Genomic DNA, 10,338 nt, shown 5'->3' with positions numbered 1-10,338 from the left:
AGGGAAACATACATGTATATATTCATAAATAAGCTTGACTCACTCTGTAAGCCCACCAAACCACCTGAGGAACTTATTTATAATTCCTTGTGTATTAGCAGACTCATTTACTGGGAGATTTGACAGCTACACAAATGATTGTGGACTAATGAGTTGTCAGCTGTTAGCGGAGTATGAAAACTGCCTGTGTGATCTTTGCCTCGTGTACACAGTAATTTCATAGAATGATTTAAGTTCAAAAAGACCCTTGAGTCCAACTGTAAACCCAACATGGCCAAGTTTGCCACTAAACCATGTCTCTAAGCACCATGTCTACACATCTTTTAAATGCCTTCAGCGATATTGACTCAACCACTTTTCCTGACAACCCTTTTGGTGAAGAAATTTTTCCCAGTATCCAATCTAAACCTCCCCTGGTGCAACTTGAGGCTGTTTCCTCTTGTCCTATTGCTTGCCACTGGGGAAAACAGACCAGCCCCCACCTCAATACAGCCTCCCTTCAGGTAGCTGTAGAGAGCGATAAGGTCTCCCCTGAGCCTCCTCCTCACCAGGCTAAACCCCCCCAGCTCCCTCAGCCGCTCCTCACAGGGCTTGTGCTCCAGACCCTTCCCCAGTTCCGTTGCACTTCTCTGGACACGCTCCAGCACCTCAGTGTCTTTCCTGAAGTGAGGGGCCCAGAACTGAACGCAGGATTCGAGGTGTGGCCTCACCAGTGTGCAGTAGAGGGGGATGATCCCTTCTCTAGTCCTGTGGTCCCCTCCGTTCCTGGTGCAGGCCAGGATGCCATTGGCCTTCTTGGCCACCTGGGCACACTGCTGGCTCATTCAGCTGGCTGTTGACCAACACCCCCGCGTTCTTTTCCCCAGGCCTTCAGTTAATTTAAAGCTCTTTTGCTCCATAAATACGTTTGGGTGGTCAAGTTCTTTATGTGTATGTGCAAGCTGAGTCTTGTGGATGAGATTCATAGTTTCAGCATGATGCAGTTTTTCTGTGTTTATCGGGTTTGTGTGTGTTTGATGTGGCTGTCAGGAAGAGAGGGCTTGCCTGAAACACTGGAATGATTGCTCTGCTTGCGAAGCTATTGTGCCTGAATAGGTTTTCTTTCTCTTTCTTGAAGCATTAAGAAGGGTTAAAGATACAATAATCTTACCCTTGGCCATTCATAACAGAAGAGGAAGAATGGTAACAAGCCCTCTGGTCAGTTTAGGGAATTTACTTCTGTATGGTCTGAATTAACAGTCGTATTGAGATAGATAGCATTACGACAAATGTGGAGGAGATAGGTCACCGTCACTTACAAATTTCTTGAAGGTCTGGGGCTTTAGCAGTCAGCACGTATGAATCATTTTGCATAACACGATCTCAGCCTGCTTCTGTGCTCCTTTTGGTTGGGGAATGTATGAAATGCCAGATGTGTCATTTAACTTATGTTTTAAACTCTCCAAGGGAGCGTGAGAGGGAGCGGCACAGGCATCGTGACAGCAGAAGATCACCATCACCAGACAGATCCTACAAAAAAGATTACAAGAGAGCAGGAAGGTAAGGAAGGTTACATTTGGTCTCTTGCATATGTGAGGCTCTGCATCCACGCATGTGAGTTTTTGTGCATGTATATATTCATACATGCCTGGTTTGAAACTCAGAAAGGATGAGTGTCATTTAAATGTCAGTCATCTCAAGACCTCGCAGAGTTAGAAACAGGAGAAGTGTGGCCAGCAGGTCGAGGGAAGGGATTCTCCCTCTCTGCTCTGCTTTCGTGAGACCCCACCTGGAGTACTGCATCCAGCTGTGGGGCCCCCAACATAAGAAGGATATATACCGGTTGGATTGAGTCCAGAGGAGGGCCACGAAGATGCTCAAAGGACTGGAGCACCTCTCTTGTGAAGAAAGGCTGAGGGAATTGTGCTTGTTCAGCCTGGAGAAGAGAAGGCTCTGGGGAGACCTCATTGCAGCCTTCCAGTACCTGAAGGGGCCTGCAAGGAAGCTGGGGGGAGACTTTTTACCAAGTCCTGTAGTGACAGGACAAGGGGTAATGGGTTTAAACTGAAAGTGGGGAGATTTAGATTGGATATCAGGAAGAAGTTCTTCCCGGAGAAGGTGGTGAGGCACTGGAACAGGTTGCCCAGAGAAGTTGTGGATGCTCCATCCCTGGAAGTGTTCAAGGCCAGGCTGGATGAGGCTTTGAGCAACCTGACCTAGTGGAAGGTGTCCCTTCCCATGGCAGGGGGGTTGGAACTAGATGGTGTTTAAGGTCCCTTCTGATCCAAACCATTCTCTGATTCTGTGTATCTTTGGAGAGGGCTTCACTGCTCTGTCCCAAAGACTTCCTCTGACATCTGCTTCCAGTCTGTGAAGTACCAATATTAAAGTCATTCATACATTTGGAGCAGCTTTTAGGAGCCTTTTTTGTATTGATGTTTAAAAAAACCAAAACCCTTCTGAATTCTGGATAGTTGAAATCATTGCAACATTATTGGCTCTGTAGGCAGAGGCGACAAAAAGAAAAAGTAGTAGTTTTCCTACATTCAGCTCTTGAAAGCATTACTTGAAAGCACACAAGCAGTGTGGCCTCTGTATAATCCTTCTCATAAAACCCTATGTATTAGAACTTGTTTATATTGTAACTTCTAGTTGTGAGTCATGTGCCTTTTAGCTTTTAGTGATGAATTTCTAACTCTGGAACAAAATTTAAAAAACGTCATCTAGAGTGCAAGTAGGAGTTTTTATCTAAAGTGACATATTTTCTTTCTAATTGTTGAATAAGGTTTAAAATACGAAAGCACTTTCAAATTTTTACAGTAGGTCTGAACTACAAAGTACTCTCTTATGTTGCAAGTTAAAAGCAGGAAGAGGCAGTTGGATTTTGCTGTAGTTTATATGATAGGATGATGTACTGATCTGAAGCAAACTATTTGTTTTTCATTATAAAGCTATCACTGTTAAAATAGTAAGGAAAACTGTGTTTGTTTGCCTTCTCCCACTAAGCCGGTCTCCAAGCAGAGAGAGAAAGAGACCCCGTTGGGAGGAGGACAGAGAAAGGTGGTCTGAGAACCAGAACTCCAGCAAAGAGAAAAGTTACACCACTATCAAAGACAAAGAATCAGAGGAGAATGCATCTGAAAAAAATGAAGAGGAAGATGAGGAATTACTTAAGCCAGTCTGGGTTCGCTGTACCCATTCTGAGAGCTATTATTCCAATGACCCTATGGATCAAGTGGTATGTTTTGGAGGGGACTTAAAATTATGCATTCCTTTATCAGTTACTTGATAACTATGAACCCTTCAGCAGGTTTTTAGCAGGATCATGCATTGTGTCACTTAATCCTTGTCTCCTCCCAACCATCTCAGTCTTTTAACCATGTTAAGGGCTTGCTTTGTTGGTATTCTCAGTTTTCCTCAGTTTCTTCTGTCTGTTTTCATTCAGATTCATGGAAGAGGGGTACTTTTTTGTTTCCAGGGGGGAAGGGTGGGTTTTTTCTTTTTCTCCATTATATCTGTATTTGAGTAAAGATGCCTCAATCACCATCTATTCCCAAAACCTTGGAAAAGTTTTGTACAGGAGCAGGATTCTTTGTACTTGACAATTACTCTTGCTAGTGGAGTAGTGGTAGAGGAGGGGAGTTTTCTGGATTGGGTGTTTTTTTTGGGTTTTGTAGGTTGGTTGTGTGTTTTTTTGAGGATGACATGGAGAGTGAATTCATGGTGATTCAAAGTAGGCAATAAAATGAGTTGAGCTTTGTGTTTCTTGTGTGCTTGATAAAGTTCTTTTTAATTGCAAAATAATTCCACAGGTTTCTTGTTTCTTCTAAGCCTGATAAAAAATCAGTGCTGAGCTGTACTAAATATGCTTAGCCATAGTTCTGCTGTGTTGGGCGAAAGGTTTGATGATAATACACCAGCAAATGAAGTAATTTCTCTGCTAATTCAGCTGGTGGAGCCATGTAATGGTATACTACAGCCTTAACAAGTATTTCCATGTTGCACTGAACTACACTGAGATCTCTCTTTTTCCGCCCTCTTGCTTTTCACCATGAATTGCCGGTGCGTGTTGTGTTCATGTGCTATTTCAACATTGTTAGGTTTTGTTGTTACTGTTCTGTTTTTGATTTTTTTTTTTTTTTTAATTAACAGGGGGACTCTACTGTGGTAGGAACAAGCAAGCTCCGAGATCTTTATGAAAAGTTTGATGAGGAGTTAGGAAAGCGACAGGCAAGGGCCAAAGCAGCCAGGCCACCTTGGGAGCCACCGAAGACCAAGCTGGATGAAGATTTAGGTAGGTAGAACTGGTGACAAAGCTCTGAAATGGAGTAATCTGTAGTTAACGTGTTGTGGGCACTTGTATGTTTAATAACGTTGATAGGTTAGTAATGTATTTTTCAAATCCTTCCTTTCTGTTGCATATCCATGGGAGTTTTACTGTTGCTTTTGGCTGAAGTAGAGCTAGATTTTTTACCCAGAAAGCCTAAGGCAAAATGGAGAGTAACCAGCACTGCTTTAGGCTAAAGTCTCTTCCATGGCATGAAAGCACCCTAAGCATGATCAGATAGGCCAAAGCATGACACACAAGAAACTTTGAGGAGCTCCTGGTCTTACATTTCTAAAAAGGAAGCAAGAGTAGTGGTGATAAACTCATATGGCTGCTTGTTATGGCACTGAGTTCATCTCTCTTCTGGATTGTATTTTGGTTGTGCAACTCTGCGTATTGTGCTCTTCTGCAGAGGTATTAGTTTTTGAAACTTTGTCTATCTGCATTGTCATGCACCACCCATATGGATCTTCTTGCAGTGAAATAAGTCTGCTAGCTGTATCAGTTACTGGGGAAGTACTGGTTGGATTAGCAGGGCATACGTTTTGATAGCAATTCGTCTACTCGTAAGTCAGTGAAAGCTGTTTTTCTTATTTTGTTTTGCGAGAACTGTTAGCTGTTCCTATAATTCCAGCATTTCAGTGTTTCACAGTGTGTTCTTCAGTCAGTTGCATTAGTGCAAGAAATTCTTAGGCATATCACACTAATTTAGATGCTCTGCTGGGCTTGCCTTTTAACTGATGCATCATGTTTGCCAGTTGCGCTGCTTCAGACTCCTGTCTGAGCTTAGTAACGCTTTAAAAATTACATATCAAGAAATCTGAAGTTGAAATACAGGTGTATAAGGACATAGACGGTTACACGCTGGCAGTATAAAAGGATAAAGAGGAAAGAAAAAATAAACATTAAATAAAATATGAAATCACTTTTGTAAAGGAAACAACTTTTTATGGGTTTTTTTTTTGAACAGTGGATTTGAGCATATTTAAATTCACTCAAGAATCACTAGCAAAGTAGGGTGTTTTCAGGAGGCATGTTTTCATGTGATGAAGTGAGGACAAAACTGCTACACTAAACTTACCTGTGTAAAGCTTCACTTCCTCGGGTCTCTGCAGAAAGCCTTCCTTTGCTGCTCCAGGCTGGGCTAAAATATGATAGGGCCAAAAGCAACTTATCTGTGTTTGACTTTCCACTCTTTTCTGGAGGACCCCAAGGCCCTGCTTCTGCACTGGTCACCTGGGCTGATTTAGTGTCTGTGCTGGCTTATCCTACAGCCATGCTTCTGTAGTGTCTGTCTTATTTTGTACTTAAGTCAATGCTGCCTCTGTTCTGCCTTGTGTTAGCAGTAACTGTGTGCTGTAGTGAGACAGCAGGGCACTGCAGGACCACTGAAAGGTCATGAAAGGCTGATTTCACTACATGAAATCCAGAAGTCATGCATTGATCTTTCAGACCCCCAGCTTACTCTCAGAGGTCCCACACACCTTTTACACCTAAAATGAGACTTATACAACTGATTAATGTTCATCAAAGAACTTTTAGAAGTCAAGTGTTTGTGAATATTTGTAGAAATATACATATGTGCTCATTTAGACAAAACTTGATTTCAGCTGACCGTGTATGACCTATGTAAACCACATGTCCCTAGGGCATATCTTAGTAACATCTTATGCTGAGTTACAGACTGTATGAAAGTGAATCTTGATTTAAAAAAAAATAAAATCATAGTTTACTAATAATATTATATCATTTTCCCTCTCTCCCTTAACTAAGGAAAGTCTTGTATTTACTAAATACACATATTTTAAAGCACAGTTTCACAATATTTCAAAGCACTGGCAGTGTGGTAACATGTTTTTTCTTAAGTCAAAACTTTGAAATGAAAGAAACGTTGCATCCCTCTTTCCAAGAATAATAAACCTGACTTGTGTCATGGTATCTGTCTTGGCTATGGAGACATTTATTTAAATTGCAGCTAAGGAGGTCTGTGGAAATGAGTGAATGACATGCATAAGAAAGGGAGTCGCTTTAAGTACACGGGAAGTTGGTGTTATGAAAGATCGGGCTCTGGGCTTTATTTCTTTATTTATTTATTGTTAAGTCCAGACACTTATTAACTTCACTTTGACAACACCACAAAGAAGAGATTTTACCAAGTCTAGGGCCGCCTTACTTTTTTTTTTTTTCCGTTAGCATTGTTCTACCTTCTTCCCAATTGAAACATTGAAAAAATGTTTCAATTAATACGAAGGAAAATGTCTTAGAAACAGTCTGTCAGGAAAACTCACATAACAGGGCTTCCAAAAAAAACTTAGGGCTGGATTCACTCAGCTTGTAGTTTCAGGTTTTCTTCTTGTGTGTGGTTTCATCCGTATATGATAATGGATTTGTTAGAAATAATTGATTTTGAAAACTGAATCTAACGGTACATGTCCTGTCATAATTCTGTATGTGTGTGTTGGTTTGAAACTCTTAAACAGACAGTGTCCTGCTACAGCCGGGAGTGTTTTTAGGTAAAACGGAACTATGCATAAACACTTTTCTCACGGCAAGCAGAATTAGCTTTTAAAAAAGAAGTTCTATTTAGCTCATGCTGGTGACCTCGTGTATTCTTCTGCTTTGCTCTCTCACTCTCTTCTTTTTTTTTTTTAACTTCATGGTAGTACTTGGGTTGGTTATAGCTCTGTGATCCTTAATGTCAAGTAACTGAAATGGTTCTTCTACACCTGATCAGTGGTGCTCCTGGGCAGCCAAACAGCAGTCTCTCATGCACACCAACAGATGCGGTTGTAGGAGGCATTTAATATCCATAGCGTTTTCTGCCATTTTTAATTAAAAGTACAGTTGCTGTCCCTCTTTTCGATAGTGTGAATGGCAACTTCAGTAGCTTTCAGTATGCCGCAGTGAGCTGTCTCACGTTAGGGGATGCACTGCTACTGGAGAGGAGTGTATGTGGAAGTGTGTTTCAGCTGATGCTGTCTTCCCTGTGTTTCAGAGAGCTCCAGTGACTCAGACTGTGACTCTGAAGATGACAGCAGCTGCTCGAGCAGTTCAGATTCGGAAGTTTTTGACGTCATTGCAGAAATTAAGCGTAAAAAAGCACACCCTGATCGTCTCCATGAAGAGCTGTGGTACAATGATCCAGGGCAGGTACGGTGAGAGATAAAAATACTGTGTGTCTGAAAGTCATTCTCCCCTATAGACCTAAAATTCTGCATTTTTGTCAAAAATGCTGAGTAACATCTATTTCAATATACTTTTTTTACCCTGTCTTTTCCCTTTTCTTGCTCATCCTCTCCAAAGCACTTTACTTTTGATTTCAAGATTGTGGTTCCAGCTCATGAATCTGGGGATTATTCAGCTGGAATCATGTCTGACAGCGTTAATAAAACCTAAATTGCTAACGGTGTACTAATGCTGTCCTCTTAGCCCTGAGATAAAGGTACACAGATGAATTCTGGGATGGAGAAAAGGCAGCATGTTTACCTCCTTTACAAATTTTTCACTTAAAAGCTCTCAGCTCATAATGATAAATAACGTTTTAAATATGCAGTTAATGCTCCTAATTTCTTGTCTAATGGTTCTTTTGTAATTGCATGGAGATTATAGTTCTCATTAAATGTAATTGCTGAGCCCATGAAGTGTTGTATTGAATTTATATGTTGCACAGAAGACTAGTTTTTGTTTGCAAATTTGCCATCTTCATTTTTCTTACTTAAGTATTTTACTTAAATACTTGACAGTCTATTCTAACTCATCGTGAAATGACACCTCAGTAAATTTATTTTTCTGGCACTTTGTGTGATGCATGAGTTTAGCGTGCAACAAATCACAATGCCAAGAGATACTGCAATGCTTATTGCTACTGTGGTAATTCAAAGATCAGTTGAATATTCTATTACAGACTCATATTTATGCTTCTAGTTAAAAAAAAAATACTGAGCATAGCTAGCTGCTTTTATTTGTATGGAAAACAAAATTAGTGAACTGTTTAGATATTTAACCGAAAAAATTGTGTAGCTCTTGGGCACACTTCAAAGTAATGTTCCCGAACAGAATATTGGCTAAATGAAAAGAAGTGGAATAAATGGAAGATGAATAGATTCAGGAATGTATTTCCTCCTGAAAAACTTTCTTTCCCAAAAACTTCCTTGAGTCTGACTCTTCGTCTTTCTTGAAGGGTCTGAAATCAGATCATGGTGAACTTGTCAGCACTGTACTACTTCTGAGTAGATTTTATTTGAAAACGGTTGAAGTTTTCCTAGGTATTTATCTGGTATGTCAAAATGCTTTCTAACCATCACTACACAAACCAGGAATGATTGCTGTGCACACTGGCACGTACATGTACACTGGCTGACATGGAACCAGATTTGTAGGATGGATCTTCCCAACCCTTCACTCTGTGCAGTGTAGTTTTTCCTTTAATAATCTCCAGCAGTGCTGGCAGTTGCCAGAAAATAAATTGTGGCCACAGTGGCCTTCTCCTTGCAGGTGTTACATGCTGCATTGTGTTGCTCTGTTGGTCAGAGAAAGTTAGAAGCCATGGCCTTAGTTTATGTAAAAATGGGATCTTTCAACATCATTTTATCATTTCACAATTGCTCTGTGCATTTGTGATGCATTGTGATGATTAATTTAATAGCCTCAGTAGGCCCTTATTTTTTGGGGAACGATGAGCAATTTGCTGTTGACTGCATTTTTTAACCCTTGTGTTTTGTGGCTGCGTAAGCCATTCAGGAAGTATCCTTTTACCTTTAAGCATGGTTGAATGTCGTTGAACCTGTATTTTCCTGGGACTGTCTCAGAGTGTGAAAAAAAGTGTATGAACAAAAAGCAGTCATGTCACTCTGTGGTTAGGATGGCAGGACAGAGTTCCCAAAGGAGCCCAGAAGTGCTCTACTTGTTATGTTCCTTTGCGTGTGTGCATTGTGCAAGGTTGTCGGGTTTTTTTGAAGCCTAAAAGAAAAAGTTTCAGTTCTTGGATTCAGGCAAGCTTTAGGGTATTGTGGTAATCGATAGTCTTCATTGAACTTGTTCATGAAAGTGAAAAGGCACTAGCTTTATACTGTCTGTAATGGCCCTTTTTGGTCTAGCTGCTTGATGAACCCATGCAGAATACTGAAGTGGATGCTTTTCCCCCCCCCTTCCTCTTTTTTACTGATCTGCTCACAGGATGGATCTGAAGTGTTCCCATTACTTCTGTAAAGTACCAAGTAAAATCTTGAAATGGTCTGCTTTGCATAGTTGGGGTGATAGCTTTGCCACATAGCTGGAGGATTAATCAGGGATGGGATTTCAGTCAGTGAACTGTGTGGAACTGTTTGAATGTTGAGATTTTTGCATGTAAATACTTACATGTGCATGTTCAGGGCCTGGATTTCTTTTTAAGCAGACAGTGAGCTGTTGTATTTATAAGGAATGGAAAAGAAGTAAATGATAGTAGAGTGGTACAGTTCTGCTGAGAGTTTTTTTCCATGTGCTTCTGAAACAGTGATGAAGTTCTAATGTAAGAAAACTGCACATAGCATTAATCTATACTGTTTTCAGTTTTATTGGCTTAAGAACATCCACTTAATCTAAGCATGACAGGCTTTTAGAAGCATCAGTGCTCCGGGCATTAAAACCAACATACTTTTCCAAAGCTATTTTTCAATAAAAATAGAATCTGATTCTGCTTTTGACAGATGAATGATGGACCTTTGTGCAAGTGCAGCGCTAAAGCCCGCCGAACGGGAATAAGGCATGGCATTTATCCTGGTGAAGAGGTAAGTAATTCCAAGAATTGCAATTATGAATACAAACTTGCTGCCGTAAACTCATGCTTGGGTTGATTTGAGGGGTTTTTCCCGTGATTTGCAGGCTGAGTGGAAACTCCTGTGCAACTAAATCACTGAGTTGTGTAACATTGTACTTAAAACAGAGTACTGGTAATGCAATCCACCGGAAAACTATGAAAAACGTTGTCCTGTATTTGTTTGGTTCTAGTTTGGTTTATTTTTTTTAAGTTTCTGAAATACAAGTACGTTCAT

General features: G+C 40.6%; 1 protein-coding gene across 1 annotated transcript in view; it reads left to right on the top strand.

Moving 5' to 3' along the window:
- The window catches only part of DROSHA (drosha, ribonuclease type III), a gene marked incomplete at its 3' end in the record, with an annotated part of 53,612 nt that overhangs the window by 2,500 nt on the left and 40,774 nt on the right, over positions 1-10,338 (top strand). The window contains exons 3-7 of the mRNA XM_010148423.1: positions 1,445-1,539; positions 2,986-3,217; positions 4,132-4,273; positions 7,302-7,456; positions 9,994-10,074. Of these exons, the coding sequence (XP_010146725.1) occupies positions 1,445-1,539; positions 2,986-3,217; positions 4,132-4,273; positions 7,302-7,456; positions 9,994-10,074 (705 nt within the window). The remainder of the gene's footprint in view (positions 1-1,444; positions 1,540-2,985; positions 3,218-4,131; positions 4,274-7,301; positions 7,457-9,993; positions 10,075-10,338) is intronic.

The sequence above is a fragment of the Eurypyga helias genome, unplaced genomic scaffold (assembly GCF_000690775.1).
Source record: "Eurypyga helias isolate BGI_N326 unplaced genomic scaffold, ASM69077v1 scaffold4203, whole genome shotgun sequence".
Classification (NCBI taxonomy): domain Eukaryota; kingdom Metazoa; phylum Chordata; class Aves; order Eurypygiformes; family Eurypygidae; genus Eurypyga; species Eurypyga helias.
This window is presented reverse-complemented; position numbering and strand designations above follow the sequence as displayed.